This window comes from Gavialis gangeticus, unplaced genomic scaffold (assembly GCF_001723915.1).
Source record: "Gavialis gangeticus isolate Ggan-Ray unplaced genomic scaffold, GavGan_comp1, whole genome shotgun sequence".
NCBI lineage: Eukaryota > Metazoa > Chordata > Crocodylia > Gavialidae > Gavialis > Gavialis gangeticus.
Window position 1 is genome coordinate 73,231,661 of NW_017728993.1, and position 19,794 is coordinate 73,251,454.

The following is a 19,794-nucleotide window of genomic DNA, read 5'->3' on the forward strand; positions in this document are numbered from 1 at the left end:
CCCCCCCCCCCCAAATGCAAGAAACCAACCAAGCCAGCACGTTGCACTCATTTGTTTAATATCAAGGCAGGAAGGCCAACCCTTCATGTATCATGCAAGTGGTTTAGATATGCAGCATAATTTCCTTTATATTAAAAAAGACATGATTAACTTGAATTAAAAAAAAATCCTTGTTGACATCCTTTAAGTTGAGCATACTGTAAGGGTGCAAAATCCATTAAACAGGGGAGGAGCACTTAGTGTTTCTATTAATTGGAAGAGCACTTTGTGCAGGCTTGTCCTTTTTGTACCCTCTCCCTTTTCTACACATTCTTGCCACTTGTCCACAAGCTGTTGGGGAGCCTCAACAAAGCAGTGGAGCTATAAGCATGTTGATATGAAATATAGAAAGTTAAACTCATCTTCAGTTACAATAATTGTAGAGATTACATATACTGGAAGATGACACTTTCCAATATGTTGGTGTCCCTTTAAATTTTCAAGACACTGTCTATCTGGATTCCACAGAAAATTGAGGCAAGAATATTACTATGTAAGATTACTCGCAGATTACTTTCTTTGTTCTTACTCTATGTTAAAACATAAATTAATTTTTTAGAACTAAATTGATCTAGATTTATCTTCCAGACTTTTTGCTTTTTTATGCTTTAATAATGAAAACATAGGCATAAATTAATGCCACGTTCCCATTGTTTTGAACATTATGAGAAACTTGCAGAGGCTAAGGCAAATTTAATAACTTGCAGTGACTCTTTTTTTTCAGTTGGAGAAGCTGTGAAATGAGGCTTTTTCTCCAGGTGTTAAAACATACTTGCTTCCAAAAGCCAGTTTAACTTCAGAATTCAACATATGTTTCACTTAAAGATTTGATGTTATGAACTTGCTATATAGCTTTGATAGCTGGTATTTCAGCTATAGTTTTGGCAGGTGGAATAATGTCTGTGCTCCATCCTGTACCATAGCTAGAGCTTATGACTAGTTACTTCAGTTTTGTTTTGAAATGACTTCGTATTTTTTTTTTTCTTTACAAAGATATTGTGACGAATAGTGGTGATATTTGATGTCTGCAATTCATCTTTTATTAGTGAGAAGTGAAAAAAGGTGTAGCAATAAGGGATTTTTATGTCAACTAAATTAATTCAATTTAGTTTTTTCAGTCTTTCTTACTTTGGGGATCTGATCTTTACATGCCCACAAAGAAGGTATATATAGTTTTGGTTTTGTATAGTTTTGCTTTTTCAAATAAGTTTCTGCAGGTGAATACATTCCACAAACACATTCTCTTTGTGTGCTTGCAAACATCAGTTTGAATCTCATTTTCCTATATAGTCTATATCCTGCTGGCTTTTGTGTGCTTTCATTTCAGTCTCATGGTTCCTGTTTACTTTTTTCATCAAGGAGATGACAAATAGAAAACTCAAACAGGTTATTCAGAAGCTCTAGAGTTATGAAAACTGTAAATAACTCAGAATAGTATCATATTTGGTTTGGAGGATTGGAAGAATGTGTGCACAGGTCACCCTCCCTCCAGGGTCTTAGTGCTGAACTGCTTCTTAGGAGCAACAGGAAAGAGAATTTCCTGTTAATTTCAGTTTAGTTAGTCAAAACTTGAATCTTCAGGAGTAAAGTAATCTTGCTTGTTAATTTTGACACGCGTGATAGTGTGTGTTGGAAATACCTGTGTTAAGTATCTTTGCATTGTGACACTCCTGTGTTGTGATACTCAAGTATCATAGTTCTTATCCTAATTTAAATACGTTAGTGAGGTTGAATGATGTTTCATAGTTGGTAGGGTTGGAAGGGACCTGAGCAGATCATCAAGTCCGACCCCTTGCCATGGGCAGGAAATAATGCTGGGGTCAAATGACCCTGGCAAGGTGTCTATCTAGCCTCCTTTTGAAGACACCCAGGGTAGGAGTGAGCACCACTTTCCTTGGAAGTTGGTTCCAGTTCCTAGCTGTCCTGACTGTGAAGTAATGCCTCCTGATACCTAGCCTGAATCTATTCTCTGTCAGCTTATGACTATTATTCTTTGTTACTCCCAGTAGTGCTCAGGGGAACAAGGACTCTCCCATTGCCTGCTCGTCTCCCCTGGCCAGTTTATAGATGGCCACCAGATCCCCTCTCAGCCTTCTCTTGTGGAGGCTGAACAGGTTCAGGTCCCATAGTCTCTCCTAGTAGGGCCTGCCCTGCTGCCTCCTGATCATGCGAGTAGCCCTCCTTTGGACCCTTTCCATGTTGTCCACATCCGTCCTGAAGTGTGGTGCCCAGAACTGGACACAGTACTCCAACTGCAGCCTGATCAATGTCGTGTAGAGGAGGAGGATCATCTCCTTGGACCTGGTCATGATCCATCTATGGATGCATGACAAGGTGCAGTAAGCCTTCCTGACTGCGTCCCCCACATTGGTGGCCCATGTTCATCCTGGAGTCTGTAATGACTCCAAGATCCTTTTCTGCCTCTGTGCTGATGAGAAGGGAGTTCCCCAGCTTGTAGGTATGCTGCTGGTTCTTTCTCCCTAGGTGCAGTACCCTGCACTTGTCAGTATTGAATCCCATCTTATTCTCATCCGCCCACCCCTGTAACCTGTCCAGATCCAATTGCAGCCTGTCCCTCCCTTCTAGCGTGCCCACTTCTCCCCACATCTTAGTGTCATCTGCAAACTTGAACAAGGTGTTTTTTCACCCCCTCGTCCAAGTCACTGATGAAGATATTGAACAGTGCAGGCCCAAGGACCAAGCCCTGGGGAACCCTACTGCCCCTATCCCTCCAGGTCAAAAATGACCCATCCACCATCACTCTGGGTGGGCCCTCCAGCCAATTGGCAACCCATCTGACTATGTAGGTATCAACATTACAATATCCTAATTTTTTAACAAGAATGGGGTGAGAGATGGTGTCGAAGGCCTTCCTAAAGTCTAGAAAGACTATGTCTGCTGCGACACCTGCATCCAAGGATTTTGTGACCTGGTCATAGAAGGCCACCAGGTTGGTTTTACAGGACCTGCTTCTAATTAACCCGTGTTGGTTGCCCCTAAGCATACACTCCCCTGCTTGCGCCTTGCAGATTTGCACCTGGATAATTTTCTTAAAGAGCTTTCCCAGGACCGAGGTAAGACTAACAGGCCTATAATTTCCTGGGTCCTCTTTCCTTCCTTTTTTGAAAAGTTACCTTTCACAACTAGAACCTCATCTGTTTATTTAACATTTTCCATTTTAATGTCCTTTATATCTGGATAATAAATTGGACTATTTCATTAATAACAAGAAGTAATGGGCACAAGTTGATGGAGAGGAGGTATAGATTGGACATCTGCAAAAACTACTTCACAGTTAGGGCGGCTAGGAGCTGGAACCAACTTCCAAGGGAAGTGGTGCTGGCCCCTACCCTGGGGGTCTTTAAGAAGAGGCTGGATGCCTACCTGGCTGGACTCATTTGAGTCCCGTTTCTTGTTTTGGGGTTTTGTTGTTCTCCCGCCCTGGCGGGGGGTTGGGCTAGAAGATCTACTAGGTCCCTTCCGACCCTAAATCTATGAAACTATGAATTAAATAACTTGTGCTGTGCACATCTGTTATGTAGATGAACATGTTTATCAGGCTACCAGGTAGGTAGGTAGATAGGCATGTGTCTGTTTTGCAAGACTGGATTTGTGCTAAATGAGGCATCAGCTCATTGAATATCTGCAAGTGTGGCTGTAGAGTCCAGTTCTTGAATGACTGCCTGCTTTGGATCTAAAAAGCTTTAGATTTTGCCCCATCAGTTGATTGTTTCCCATATTCTGTCATGGAAAGTAGATTATGCTGGGGAATTTTGATGGGCAGCCAGTCTTTTTTTTTTTTTTTTTTTCTTCAGGAATTTTGAAGAACCCTTTTCTGCTGATAAAGGTGAAGGCCTTGGTCAGGTCAATGAAGGTGATTTATAAAGGGATCTTCTGTGTTCCCTACATTTTTTTTTTTTTCTTGGATTTTTTGGAGTGAGATCATATCTATGGTGGACGTACTAGCTCTGAAGCTTTGCTGTGACACTGTAAACAGTCAGCAAGGATCTAGTCTACTGAGCACTACCCAAGCGATGATCTTTTTGCCAATGCTTAATAGTGAAATGCTACCATTAGTTGTTAGTCACTGCAGTCTACTTTTATTCTTGTTCAGAGTGACAAAACTGACATTTTGGCTATCTTTGTGGCACTGGCACTCCTGTCCAGCAGTGAATAAGAGGCTGATATAGATGGGGGAAGAAGCACAGGTTTTCTGCGCTTGATGACTTTGAGTTTGGGCTTAAATCTGATGATTCACAATGAAAATGTTAGCATTGTTACTTGTGATGGGCATTAAATTCTGACACTTCATGAAGGGCTTGGTATTTGAGGCAAAAATTTCTTTTCATTTCTAACCTGGATGCCCCCTCAAAAAACCTATGCAACTCAACATAAGTTACTGCCTGATTGGAAGTAGTGGAGCCAGGTTCATGTGGCTCCTGGAGTTGGTTAATGGTGAGTTTGTGGCAAAGCAGGGTAGTATGTTAGGTGCTACCCTTGCCCTTATCCACAGAGTGGTCAAGGCCCTTATCCCTATGACATTTCCAGCAAAAGGCTTTCGTTTTCTGAAAAAAATCTCCATACAAGAATTTATATCTTGTCTATTCACAGGCTGCTTTGGCAAAAATGTTAGGTAGGAAGGTTTAATGCTGTTCATAAAATAAGAGATGTAAAACACTACATAAGCGAATGGATAACTTGTATCTAACCTGCAAAGCTGATAAATCCAATGAATGAACTTCACAGTAGGACTTTTTGTTGTGGCCTTCATGGAATACCATTCTGTCTAGAGAGAGACTTTGTGGTTAGAAGAACTGGGGTTCACTCTAGCACCCTTAGGCAGCCTCCCTTTTGATCAGATAAGTACATTAAGGCATGGCAGGTGAGTGAGAAGGGGAAAGCACCCTAGAGCTTGAACAGGGCAAGGGTTGTGTGGCACTAGGGGGTGCTGAAGCCACCCCTGGAATGTGAACTCTGTTGCACCCTGCTCCTTGCACTCCCGGGGTTGACCTGGAGGAGTGGGGGTAGTGGAGAGGCCTGACTTGCTCCTCCCGGCTCTGTCAGTTGAGCTGGAAGCCAGCAGGGCTGGGAGCTGGGCTTGGGGAAAGCCCCTGCACACCAGATTCCTGGTTCCTTCAGCTTTTAAATTGTCATTCCCATCACTCAGCTGAGAAGCAGGAAGTCGAGTGGATGCTGAAGGGGCTGGGAGCCAGGCTTGGCAAGCTGTCCCCAGGCCTGGCTCCTGGCTTCTCTGGCTTTAAAATTGCTGCCCCTGGTCTTCAGCTGAGTGATGGGGGGACACCAGAGGAAGCCAGTGCAGCTGAGAGTTGGGCTTGCATGACTTCCAGCCTTGCTGGCTCTTCAGTCTCAGCCTCTGAGGGGGGATTGCAAGGGGAAGCAAGCAGGAGACAGTAGTGCTCCCTTCAGTCAGCTCCCTGTACCTGGAGCTCAGCAGAGGCAGCAATGTGGTAAAGGACCTGCTGCCTTTTCAAACTGGGAACTCTGGTGTGGGGAGCAGCTGGGACTGTTCCTCACTTTCCTTTCTGTAACTGAGATAGGAGGGACTAGCTGCACACCTGCACCTTCTCCAAATCATTGATCCCAAACATAAGCTGCTCCGTTTTGTTTTGTTGTTTCCATGGGTGTGTTTTTGACTCCTGGATATCTAGGGGTCAGCAAACCCCATTGGGGGGTGGGGGTGTAAATGGAGCAGCGCATGCATGGACAGCGCGTCCTTGCAGCGTGGAGAACACCAAACTGCAAATGTGTTTGCAGTGCCACATACGGCGACTGCGCTTACCTGGATGTGCCCTATGGGAGCAAATAACGGACACTATTACCAGACTTGAAACATGATAAAAGAAATATATTAAATGAAGGTTTGAATTTGTTGTACACTGCTCACTTGTGTAGTGATATGGCTGGTACCCAACAATTTTTTTTTTTGAGGTGCCTTGAGTCTGTGGTCCTTCAGTAGCAAATGGCAGATTATATGGCAGAAGGTTCAGGATGATCAAATTTAGTGACTTGCATGTTAGTCCTCTGAAATGCTTTTTTCCATTTCTCCGGCTAGGACAGTAAGTTACTGAACCTTCCAAACAATTGTGGCAGTTAGGAATGCACAAATTTCTCTTGTGTTGCTTGCTAAAAGTATCAAGTATGGCAAATCTGTAATGTCAATGTAGTATTTGGTTTTAAATCTGTCTCAGTAACAGTAATCTGAGGTTCTTGGAAAAAACTTATGTTTTATTTAGCTAAAACTAGCTACTGCTTGGGTTTTTTTTTTTTTTTTCTCTCCATATAATAGAAAATGTATAGAGCAGAAAATCATGGTAAGATACTTTTTTGGGGTAAAATTGTGATTGTGATAGTTGTTATATTCTAATGGCTGAAAGCTGTCTGCCTCATAAGTACATTTTGTATTCAAAGATACACCCACAAACTACAGTTAAGTGAAGGGAGTAAATCACAGATGCATGCAATAATGATTACACTCTGTATATATCTTAATAAAGAAATAGGCAGCATTACTAAAATTTATCATATCTTTTTATGTCTGGTATGACATGCAGACAAATTTGGCATGACATTTAATACACAAAGCCTCTCTTTTTTGCCTCATGGTATCTCACATCTAAGCAGAGGAGAGTACCATTTTCTCCTGGAGCTAATAAAAATAAAAAAGGAAGTGCAGTGTTGTCAAGAGTGGCAGTTTACAAAATAAAGCTAAGATTAGTACCAGCTCTTGGTGAAAAATGGGAAGTAAATTTGGTTATTGACTTGTAGCTGGGCATGTTGGGAGTGATGCTTTGTCCATAGTGCTGAAGAGAACCTTGAGTTGGGGTTGGAAACTCCTGAAGTAGAAACCCTAAAGAAATCTTGGGTTGAACTTTATGTAGTGAATTTTTTTTTATTAAGACAGATTGGAGGTAGGAGGCAGGGTTTGGCTGTACATAGTTATTATAGGGAGGGCACTTTTGTGTAGGGCTAGATTTTCTCTGTGTACAAAGGTGGAGTACTAAACATGCTAAGAATATAATACAGAGATTTGCAGAGTGACAGAGGGAGAGAGATCCCCAGTGGGGAGCTAGAAAGCTAAGTAACTGTCCAGTTACTTTGTGAATTCTGCCAAAGTCCATGGACTATAACTGGGTCTGTTCTCTATGATTCTTGCAAGGAAGACTCCTAAACCTGAAAAAAATTAAATTGGGAGAGAAGAATTGCTTATATTAAATACATTAGTACAGCATTTATTTTTATACCCTCCTGTTGCTCAATATCAGTAGCAAATTAAAACTCTAGATTATATACCTCTTTTTAATTTTATTTCCATGTTAATATTTTTTTTATTTTCTTTAACCTAATATTCTAGGAATAATGCTTTTAATGCCATCAGACAATGTTGTTAGTTACTGATTTAGGGAAGTTCAAAATAGATTACTGATTGTTCATTTATTTATTTTTTTTATTCTTTTAAGTGCTGAATTTAACAGCTTGAAGGAGTTAAGTTCCCCCCCTCACCCAGAAGATGCTCAGATGCTCATGCTGTGAAAGCAAGCCTAATGTCTCAAATTGAGCACCCAAAATTAGTAGTCAGTTTTGAAAATGTTTTGTTTTAACATGTTAGTGCTGGGTGAATTTCTGTGGTCTCTCATGCAGGGAGTTATGTATTAGATCAGGGTGGACAAAACGCAGCCCGCAGGCCACATGTGGCCCACCAGGCAATTCTATCTGGCCCGTTGGGTCTCTAAAAAAATTAGAAAATTTATATTGATCTCCCCCAACTGCCTGTCATGTGGCCCTCAATGGCTTACCACAACTCAGTAAGTGGTCCTCTACCTGAAATAGTTGTCTGCCCCTGTATTAGATCATCATGATGGTCTTGTGCGGCCTCCAAATCCTAGCCCTAAAAACTCATGTTGGCAGACTTGAATATTAGAATAACGGAACTTATGTTTATTCCCATCTTGATAGAGATCTTATGATAATTTCCCCAGAACAATTAAAGTGTGTGGGCGTTTAAGTTGAAACAGGCAACAAAAGCAGCCACTCCAGTCTCTCCTCATTGGAGCCTTCTTGCTCTTTCATCAGAAGATCTTGCAACACTAGAAGGGTTTCCTAGTATTATATTAGAAGTACTACATCAATATGGATGAACAAAGTTTTGCAGATTAATAGTCTGTGTTTCCAGTATTATTCAGGGAAATTTTAAGAACTAGTTAAGGCAGTCTTACCTAAGAAGTCCTTAGCTTATGTCTCCTTGGTTTCTATTTTTGTGTATTTCAGTGGGTTGGTTTAATATGGGAGTCAGATTGCTAGTATCCTTGTTAACATAAGCAATTTAAAGCTTGTAGATGTAAGATAACAGGTTACAAATTTTACAACGTTAAACTGTTTTAAAGTAGATTGCTGGGGTGCAGCCAAGTTTCTTTGTCTTAAAATGGATTGTTGTTTGTATGGTGGTATCAGTTTGCTTGCCTGTCTGGCTTTCCTTATGTTCTTTGTGCCAAATAGGACAGGCTTTATTATTGAAATATTTTAGACAAAGTAACTGTAGTAATATATCCGAGGCTCTTTTAGATGTTAAATGCTATTCCTTAAGAAGAACAAATCTATTATACCCAGTGTTAGCTGAGCTACAGACCTGTAGTACAGTTGGTACTTGGATTTCTTTTGCCTCCCCCCGCCCCCAATGCATTTTTACTTCAGCTATGTGTAGAAGAAAAAAAATAAGTCTTTCTATATGCTTTTTAAATTTCAACTATTGTACCAGTTTAGGATATTTTTACAAGATGCTCATGTAACAATGTATTTTAGACACTTTATCTAAATTATGCTACACTGACCTTTTGGTCTGCTTTGTCTGAGAAGCAGCTCCCAAATTTCCACCTTTTTTTTTTAAATGATCTCTGCACATGTGAATAGTGCAGGACTAGTAACCTTGAAGATTTGTATGTACTTGTTCTGTCCAGTGTTTAAATGTAGTTGATAACAAAGTGTTCATGTTCCTTGCCTCTCTGGAAGTGAGAAGTTGAGCACTGTATCTTTGAGACATGGCTACCAAGGTGTCCAAATTCTAAAAAACAGTGAGAGTATCAGAGTAAATACTATTTTTAATTCCTGCTTGTATTGACAAGGGAGATTTGGCCTTAGTCATCTGATACCATCTTTTCTTGGCTTTCACATGTTTCCTCTTATCTAAATGTTTTCCCATGAAAACTTTTAATTAAGTAGCTTTTTTTTTTTTAGTGATTGTTTAAAAATCAAGATAGGAGTCTAAACAAAATCCTATAGCAATAAAAATGAATGTAGTGAATAGTAGAGAATTAATATGCAAGTCGCTGCCATATTTTGATTGGCAGAAATACAGAGCCTATAATCTCTTCTTTTCCAGTTTAGTGTGGGTGTGCTGTGTGACAGTTCACATCTGTTTTGGCATTGGATAATTATTAAATTAATATTTTTCTCATGGTGCTTCATTTAGTGAACTTGGATCAGCTCTAAAGGGATCTTTAAGCCAAACTGAGTATTAATTGCCAATTGTATGGTGATTGTTGAAGGATTGCGTATGTGCATGGTAATAGGATACAGGTTTTATAAACAAATAATTACGTTATTATATTAAATTTATTAGGTATCACCTTAATTTAACGTGGCTTAGAAACTTCTGTATGAAGCTTCTCCCTACACACATTTTTTAATGATTATGTCAATAGAGGAATATTAACTTTTTGAGTGAACTTTGTCATCGGTTACTTCATTACCATAGTCACTCTTAAGATTGCCACATCATTTCCAGGGAGCTCACAGAACTTATTCACTTTATCATGAATGTGCACATACTCTAATTAGTGTTTTAGTCAAATAAATGCCTGTCTATTTTATGGCACTTTCTGGCTTATGGAGATCTTAGTAAAAGATTTAAAAAGTCACTTTCATAAACCTTCTATTATGTAGAAGCTTGCTCATGAGACTATATTAGTAGTAATGCATTTGCGTACGTTATTGAATCTGCTACATTTAGAGCATTTAAGAAGGACTACTTTAAAGAGTAACATGTTGTAATGAACATTTTTTTGTTGTTTTATTATAAAATCCCAATCTGAGTCTTTATTAAGCTTCTTTTTGAATACTTCTATACTCATTGAATTGTAAACCTAATACACAAACTGGTTTGACCTAAATCAGGTAAGTCTGATACTACATCCAACAGGTTTATCTTCAGCTGGTTTTGGTCAATTTGAAAGTGATTTATGTACACTGAATTTATGTTCTGTTACAGGTTTAAACCAGTTTCTCATTGCTTTAAACCGGTTTATGTGTAACTTCTGTCCCTAACCAAAATGGCCAAAATGAGTTGAAGCTAAGCCTGGATGGATGTAGTATCAGACTAAATTAATTTAGGTTAAAATGGTTATTGAACTTCTGTTCCAGATCCCCTCCAGATTCAATCAAACTCAGTTCTCTGGCATCCCAGGATGCTTTGCACCTCTCTTGCAAACCCCGCCTTGCAGAATGGGTGGGCTGGCCTTGGCCCAAGCTGTCTGTTCCAACTGAGCAGGGAGGCATACTCTAGGGCCCCCAAGCTTCTGACCTGGGCCACTGCAGGCATGTGGCTGCATTTCTGGAACCAAAAAGAGAATGTTTGTTTACTTGCTTGATGGTTCAATCTATGCAGCTTAGACTAACCTGCCAAAATTGAATCAATTCAGCCTCAGACTTTTTGACTGTCTGTACTTAGTCATGCTTACATAATTAAACAGCAAGGAATTGTTGTACAGGTCACAGGGAAGTAATGTGCCCAAGTAGGCCCCTACCTAAGTGAAATAGTTTTCATAGTTACTAACCAAGTTTTTAACCAGTATTAAATGTAAGGGAGGAAATCCTGGTCTATCTGAAGGAAAACTTAACTAACTTCCAAGAATATCATGCATTTAAATATTGATATAAGTAATATTCAGGCCTGTTGCGATGACTAACTGTTTAAAAAGTATATTTCAATGGTTCAGTATAAGCTGAATTATTTATTTTTATTTTCATTCTAAATTATATTCAGTACAGACAGGACCTAAAATACTGTGTGCATCAGCAAGGCCTGTTTTCTGCCACAGGTGACTGATAGGAAATTCCCATGCTGATAGTCTAAACTTAATCATTATATCAATGCTTACTTACGGAATGATTTAATGAGACTTTTTCCCTTTACAGAGACGGAAGGATTCAAAATTGACACTATGGGCACCTACCATGGAATGACTTTGAAGTCTGTAACTGTAAGTTTAAATAATTTCTGAAACTTTTTATGCTGATATTATATTTGTAATTTATTTTCCCCTCTTTTTTGGCATAGCCTCCCAAAAAAGGTTGTCTTATTTAAAAGTCAGTGGTTATAAAAGTTGAACACAATTTTGGTTTCAGGGGATTGATTGCCTCAGTTGTTTTTTCTATAAATTGAAAAGTTTTTTTTTTAATCTGCTAATACTCTGAATAAAAGATAAATAGGCTTGGCAGAATTCAATTTCTATTTTTAAAATAATTTCAATGGATAATATCTGTTTATTTTTAAGTATGCATTTTGATTTTTATTGGTTTAAATTTTCAGGATTGTGCAAAATTAAGGGTGTGGGGGGAGCAGACAATTTATTAATGACAGTATGCTGTTAAAAGCTGCCCATAGCTCCCTCATCCACTTTGTCACTTCCTGTTCCTTTGTTCCCAGGCCCCTGGGGTTTCTGCAAGTTGCAGTCCAAGCTACAGTCAGCATGGTTCTGCTTTGCCCTGTGGTCACACACTCCATCGGCCATCACTTTTCTTACATCCCCTTTTATATACATGTTGATTATTAACAATAGAAATATATTTTATCAGTCTGAGAGTGTGAGATGAATTCATTTATCAACCTTTACCAATTTTAAAAATGGAATCCTGCCAAGCCTAAAGTAAAGTCCTTGCCCTAAGTAAAGTCTGTCAATTGTATTGTTAGAGCTGTGTTGGCAAATCTCCTAATGGAGAAGCAACTTATCCTGTTCAGACTTTTTTTTACCAGTAAAATACTTCTGCCAGTTCTGTGAATGAAATAAACAAGCGTTTTTAGGAGTATAGTTTATCAGTTATAGCTGCGTGCTTTCAGGCTCTTACTGGTGTAGGTATGCTTACTAGAGTTGCAACAGTATTTCACACTCCTAAATGATAGAACTATGTGGAGCATTAGAGCCTTATAACACGGCTATCCTTTCTGCTTTGATTGGGTTTAGGCTTGGTCTGCACTACATTGTGTGTAGTATGGCAGAACACCTTTGTTCTGCCAGCCTACCAGTATCAGCTCTGTGAGCAACTGAAGGCTTTGGATCATAGGGGGCCTGACAGAAAGTGTATGTAGATGTGCCCCTGCTTGCTTCTAGTAGTCATGGCCTTCTTATCATCTGTACATCCCAGGTGCACTGTGTGTTCAGCCAGCACAACTGTTTTAGTGAAGGGAGAGGGGGGGTACTCTCTTGGTGTATGTCTTCCAAGAAAACTTCTGCCTGGCTTGAGACTTGTAGTGTAGAAAGGCCCTTAGTTGGTGACAAATTCATCAGTGATCTCTAAAGTAGTTGTTGAGAATTTCTTCATTCAACCTAGTGTGATTGACCATTTTATTTCAAATGACGTTAGGGTTCTTTTGTATGGATTTTCCTATATGCAGATGAGACCCTCAAAGAATTTTATCCCATGTTTTCTTTAATTTGTCTGCTTTTATGGGAGTGAGTAAAGTCTCTCAACTATGGTTTTCAATTGCCTGGAAGTTGGACATGCTACAGAACTAATGTTGAGGCCTTGTTAAGACTTTCGCCATCTGTATACCTAAATAAGCCTGATGAATAATACTAAACATTCTCTTAAACTTGTGTACCTGCTTATAGTTTGCCCTCCTATAAGACGAACATAAAACGAGACCTAGTATGTAAATGCTTCAACCAGTCAGTGGTAACCTGTTTTCGCGTTGTCAGCTAAGAAGAAAATGTTGCTTGATGGTTTTTTTTCGTTTTCATCTTCCAATCATAAGATATTGTCACCCAGATAATTTTTGTCATCTTAATTTTAAATAATGAATATGTTGGTGCCACACTTCTGCATTTCTAGATGAGTACAGAATCCCATTGGTATGAAAGAGGTAAAATGACTGCTTGCATCAGAGGCTTGTTTTTAGTGGTACTGGTTAAAGCTCTTTCCAGGGCTAATGGCATTTTTGGGTTCAATTTGTATATTTTTATTATATAATATCACTTTCAAATGATTGTTGCGACTTGTCAGCTAGGTTGTCTGCAAATTGTTCTGTGGAAAAACATTGAGTTTCTTTGAACAAGAACATATTTTATTTTCTTGCAGTTAGCTAAAATGTGCTCAATTAAAATTTAGTATGACAGAATTCTGGATTAAAAAAATCAGAAAAAATTATTTTAATTGCCCCTCCTAAAGTCAAGGTAGAAATGCAGCTTTAATTATGTGGACTGAAATCTTATATGCATTCCTCAATTCTTCTTATTTCCAGGTTTAATTTAAACTGAGCTGCCTCTGTTCTACATATTCTGCCACAGAGGAGGTGGGGAAGGGGCTTTAGAGAACTTCATTTTGGGTGGGAGGGGAGCGGGGGATGGACAGAGGGACAGGAAGTTCACAACTTAGTCTTTCCATAATATGATCTGGATCTAATTGAAACAGTTGCGTGCTTTAAAAAGTGCTGTAGGATTGCACATATGATTTTACATTGTGCCATGAGAAGCAATAAAATCCCATCTGCCATTTTTGGCACTGCTCCATTCAGGAAAAATTAAGCATTGGTCTCAGAGCTTTATTTTCTACAAAGAATGTCAGACCTCTTGTTTAAAAAAATGCTCAGCCTATTTGAAAGCTGTGGTAGAAAATTAGCTTTGCGTTTTGGAATGAAAGAATAGATATGTGAATGTGCAACTTGTATGGGATAGCCATGTTACTATAGAGGCATCTAACCAAATTTAAATTAATTGAAACGAAGCAAGTATTTTATAAGATGTATAAAGCTGCTTTATAAGATATACTAAGCAGTCCCAAACCCCCGTCTGTAGCAGTGAGGCTCTAGTACCTGTTTTTTGGCTTTGTATTCATTCTGTGTTTTCATTCTTTTTGTTGCCTTGTTCCTCTTCTGTCCTCTCTCTCACTCTCTTTTTTTTTTTTTGTCACTAACTTTTATTGGAGGAAATTTAAAACTTTAGGCTGCCTATAGACATTCTGGTTTGTGTTCTAATTAAAACGTGTCGGAGCAGATGCAATTAATTGAGTTGGCTCCATGTTCCAATTAAAACCCTCCAGCATGGCCTCACCCTCACAACTGTTCTAATTAAAATGGCCTCTCTGCACCCCTGAGCACATGTACAGGCACCCTTAGAGAGTTAGTCAAGTAAAACCTATCTGCACACTTAAAAAGAAGCTAATACGGTAGTTTGTCCCATGGAGTTAAACTGAAAAATTCTAAATTATGCACTTGGTCACTCTTCACTACTGGGTAAAGCGCTGCAATCTGATGACAATCATAGGAATATGAAAAATAGAACCACATTTTTATAATCTGTTTAATCCTGCGTATTATGTCAAAATGAGACTTTGCCAGTGTCTTGTAAAATGGTGTTAATGCTTTCCTATCTAATGCAATTACTACTGCAGGATAAAGGAATGAGATCACTTACTTTTCTGTCACATCTTGCATTTTTCTCTTCTCGTTTCACATGCTTCATGATCCTCAGTTTGGAAGAGATTACTCATTACCCCAGTTTGTTTGACATTATCGACAATGCAGTCAACCCTTGATTTATTGGGAGTGAGTTGTTGACTTTTGCCCCCTTCCCATAGCTTTGCTTCTCTATCCATCATCTGTGTCCAGTATGTGAAACCATGAACAATTTCAATTTTTTTTTTAAGTAATTCTCCAGCTGCTTTATTCTGTGGACTACAGCTATGTGATACCAGCTTTCTCTTTTCAGTCCCCACTGTCATTAGTTCCAAACAATTTTTTTATCTCGCAGACAACTGAAGAATTTCTGTACTGTTGTTGTTAGCAGGCCACAGCATGAAACCCACCTATCTGGAAGTCACTCAGTCTCTTGCCTGAAATGCAACTAAAAGATAACCTTTTCTATGTAATTGGTAATAAGTTTACATCTCTTCTCTTATCCAAGGTTTTACAGATGTTACTGTCTCTGGAAGTTTCTTCACATCTCCTACCTATCCTCATCTTCTTACTTCCACTGCTTTTGTTTCGATTTATGAGAAACTTATAAGTCTGTCATGTGCAAGTGTATTGAAACTGGAGAAATTGCTTTGATTATGACTTTTTTTCTCTCTCTCTGAAGTTTGAGTTCTGGATACTGTTCTATGAGAAAACAGAGCTGCTGCATTTTTTATTTGCTGTCTTTTCATCAATGATGAAGCAAACTCTCTTAACATTCAGAATTTGTGACAGAACAGATGGTGAATGGTGGGATTTTTGAAGTAATGTCAGGTAAAATATCTTGTGCTGCTGGCAGTTCTTCCTTGCAGCAGGCCTTTTGCTTAATTGGCATACATAGTTTCTTCAAAAGAAATGACTTGTTTAATGAATTTTTACTGCTAAGTAATAAAGTTCATTATTTCTGATGGTGGAGTTGCTTACAGTAGCAGACTTTCCTCTGTTCTGATCCTCCACTAACTATCAGATATCTGAGTTTTCCTAGTTTATTGTGGTTATAGAGCTAGTAATTTGGTGACAATAGCTTTACCCTGTTTTGTTACCTAGCTGTTTGTATTGCAGATTGGACAACCTGTTGCTTAGACACGTACAAGTCTACTTACGTATTCACTTAAAACTAGAGCTGCATGTAGAGCAGCAAAATTAAATTCTTTTAACTAAAGAGGGATGATCACTCAGGTAAATCAAATAAGAGCTACATCATTGGGAGCACAGTCATATTAATAATCATATGATATATATTAATAGTATGCTTACAGTGTAGAGCTCTGTTTTAATGTGTTTTTCAGTTGAAATGCTGAAGAGTTCCTGTGTGTTTAACCTTACTCTTAAGGTTTTCAAAAGTACCCATATAAAATGGACACAGTCAAAATATTTTCTTCTGCTTTTTGCTTGGTCTTGTTAAAGGAAGGATGTTCAGTTGAAAGTTAAGCCAGTGCCCTCTAGTGGAAATAAATTTGTTTGACCTTTCCATTGTATTTACATAATGAAATTGAATTCTAGAGTAATACTCCTGCTGTAACCAGAAAACATGAAACACTTAGTTCTTGCCACAGCGTGTTGTGGTTGTAAAGGTCAGAACAAACAAGCTGTCTGCAGACTTGCAATGGAATATTGGAGTAATGAGAAGTTGCTTGTGACTTGCATGTAAAATAAAATTGGCTTTTATAGATTGGTTAGTGAGGGTATATACTTTTTCCCTTGGTGGAGGCATGCTGTTTTAACCATGTGTATATGTAATTAACATTCTAGTTCCCCATAATAGTGACTTTTTTTAAAGACTGCGTGACCTTAGTTTTCACCCATGCCTAGCTTCTACTTAACTAGTTCCCCACCTCCTCAGCACCCCCATGCTTTCACAGTTTCATAGTTGGTAGGGTTGGAAGGGACCTGAGCAGATCATCAAGTCCAACCCCCTGCCACTGGCAGGAAAGGATGCTGCGGTCAAACGACCCCAGCTAGGTAGTTGTCTAGCCTTCTTTTGAAGACCCCTAGGGTAGGGGCGAGCACTACTTCCCTTGGAAGTTGGTTCCAGCTCCTACCTACCATGATTGTGAAGTAATGCCTCCTGATATCTAACCTGAATCTAGTCTCTGTTAACTTACGACCGTTGTTCCTTGTTACTCCTGGTAGTGCTTGGGGGAACTCTCCCATTGCCTGCTGGTCACCCTTGGCAAGTTTATAGGAAGCCAACAGATCCCTCTCAGCCTTCTTTTCTGGAGGCTGAGCAGGTTCAGGTCTCGTAGCCTCTCCTCATAGGGCCTACCCTGCTGCCCCCTGATTATGCGTGTGGCCCTCCTCTGGACCCTCTCAGTGCTGTCCACATCCCTCCTGAAGAGCGGTGCCCAGAACTGGATGCAGTACTCCAACTGTGGCCTGACCAGTGTCGCATAGAAGGGGAGGGTCACCTCCTTGGACCTGCTTGAGATGCATCTATGGATGCTTGACAAGGCGCGGTTAGCCTTCTTGACTGCATCCCCACATTGGCGGCCCATGTTCATCTTGGAATCAGTAGTGACTCCGAGATCCTTTTCTGCCTCTGTGCTGACAAGAAGGGAGTTCCCCAGCCTGTAGGTATGCTGCTGGTTCTTCCTTCCCAGGTCCAGCACCTTGCATGTGTCCATATTGAAGCCCATCCTATTCTCATCCTCCCATCTCTGTAACCTGTCCAGATCTAGTTGTAGCCTGTCCCTCTCTTCTCAAATGCTCACTTCTGCCCACATCTTAGTGTCATCTGCGAACTTGAACAAGGTGCTTTCTACCCCCTCATCCAAGTCCCTGTTGAAGATATTGAATGGTACGGACCCGAGGACTGAGCCCTGGGGAACCCCACTGCCCCATCCTTCCAGGTTGAAAATGACCCGTCCACCACCACTCTTTGGGTGCGACCCTCCAGCCAGTTGACGACCTGACTGTATAGGCGTCGACACCACAGTCTCCTAATTCTTTAATGAGGATGGGGTGAGAGACAGTGTCGAAGGCTTTCTGGACTTTAGGAAGGCCTATGTCCACCACGACACCTGCATCCAAGGCTTTTGTGACCTGATCGTAGAAGGCCACCAGGTTGGTCTGACAGGACCTGCCTCTAATGAACCCGTGTTAGTTGTCCCTAAGCATAATCTCCCCTGCTGGTCCCTCGCAGATATGCTCTTGAATAATTTTCTCAAAGAGCTTCCCCAGGACTGAGGTAAGACTTATGGGCCTATAGTTTCCTGGGTCCTTTTTGCTCCCTTTTTTGAAAATGTGGACCACGTTGGCCCTTTTCCAGTCTTCTGGCACCTTGCCAGAGCACCACAAGTGCTTGTAAAGCTGTGCCTGAGTCCTGCAGTGACCTCTGCCAATTCCCTCAGCACTCTGGGGTGGAGATTGTCAGGACCTGCTGATTTGAATGTGTCTAGTCCCACCAGAAGTTCCCTGACTAGGTCTTCACTGACCCTAGGCCTGGCTGCACCTCCCCTGGGTCCATCCCTTTCACAGGTGTATTTGGCATGCTGTAAAATCATGTACCCATTACAAGATATTCCAAGGTTGGTGCAAAATACTCATCCTTTTCTAGCACAACGTGCCCACTAATTGGAGTGGCAAGTGTCCACACTGGATCTCTTCAGTAATATATTAAGTTGCAGCACATGGCTTCTCTAAAGACATTTAGATCTGCATATTGGTTTCCCTAACAGATTTCATAAGTTCTTCTCTTTGCCTTTCTCAATCCTAAATTCTAGGAAACTCTCTTTTTAACCATTCTGGTTTCTTTTAGAAATTGCAGCCCTCAAAGCTCAGAGGCTCCTTTCATTTTTTTTTCTCCTGTTGCTGGTGTTGGAAATTGTTACTCGTAGTCATGTGCAGCAGGAACAACTGTTATCAATTCCTTCTTCTAGCAAAGGTCTGTTCACAGGCTGGTAACCACTGCTGAGAGACTTATAGTTGTCTACATGGTGACATAAAAAAACCCAACTTAGGCAGACCATCTGGTTGTAAGGAAACCAGCTAGGTTTTAGTCGGATTGGTGTATAATAATCAGATGGATATAATTCTACATGTCCTACATTTCTAAGAAAGCATGTTTTTAAAGCTTCTAAATTCTTTGCTGAAATGATGTTCCCAGTGTCTGGTTTGCTAGATTAAAATATTTGGTGTAGATTATTTCCAGACTTATTTATGTGTTAATAGTTCTTAACAAGCGGTAATAATTTGCTTGGTTTTATGTTAATGACCTGAGTTACTGCAAAGAGCGATTTTGGTGCGTAGCTGATAATGTCATTTGTTGAACTAAGTGACATTTTTGTACATGCTAGATACTCTATTAAGGCAAATGGGTGCCTTTAATCCTCATTTTATGTAGGTCTTTATTTTTGGAAGAATGTGTGGATGAGTACCACTAAATTCAAAGGCATTGTTGTAACAGTTGAGCAGTAAAAGTAAATTTTAAAGAACGGAGATTTAAGTAATGTAAGATTCAAGTAAGTACTGCCACAACTTGTTAATGTGTCCCCCTCAGGTTTTTTTGTATTTAGTGTGTTGAATTTAGATTCTATAAAGTTGATGAAAGTGTTGACTTCAGATTTGATAAGTAAAGTGTTGGGATGTCCAGTCAAGAGAAAATGCTTCTAGGTTCTGCGAGGCAGCTAAAGTGGAAGTAGGGTAATGTAGAGTCCAAAACTCCAGCGGACACTGGTTTATGTGGACGACTTCAGATAAATGATGTGCTTCTGCATAAGTAAATCAATTAGATGCTAGTCTATTAATTTACAGAATTGCTCTGAGGAATTAAGAGACTAAAATGTAACTTAATAATAGAGCCAATTCTAAATGAATGTCTAAGTTGAGTTATCTCTACCAGTGGGATTTAGAAATATTGTGCTATAGAAATTGAAAGTATTTGTAATTTAATTTCCACTGGATTTGTGGTTTGAAAAATCCACAAATTAAGTTGGAAGTGTAGGACTTCCAGGTGCATTCCCCAGAAGAGACCACCCAGCATGATGTGGCTGCTCATGCTGTTCCTGCCTGTCAAA

The 19,794-nt window shown here is 39.8% G+C and overlaps 1 protein-coding gene across 1 annotated transcript in view; it reads left to right on the plus strand.

Annotated features, from left to right (window-relative positions):
- CDC73 (cell division cycle 73) overlaps positions 1 to 19,794 on the plus strand; it is a 206,751-nt gene that overhangs the window by 54,193 nt on the left and 132,764 nt on the right. Inside the window, exon 10 of the mRNA XM_019502024.1 lies at positions 11,248 to 11,312. Within this exon, the coding sequence (XP_019357569.1) occupies positions 11,248 to 11,312 (65 nt within the window). The remainder of the gene's footprint in view (positions 1 to 11,247; positions 11,313 to 19,794) is intronic.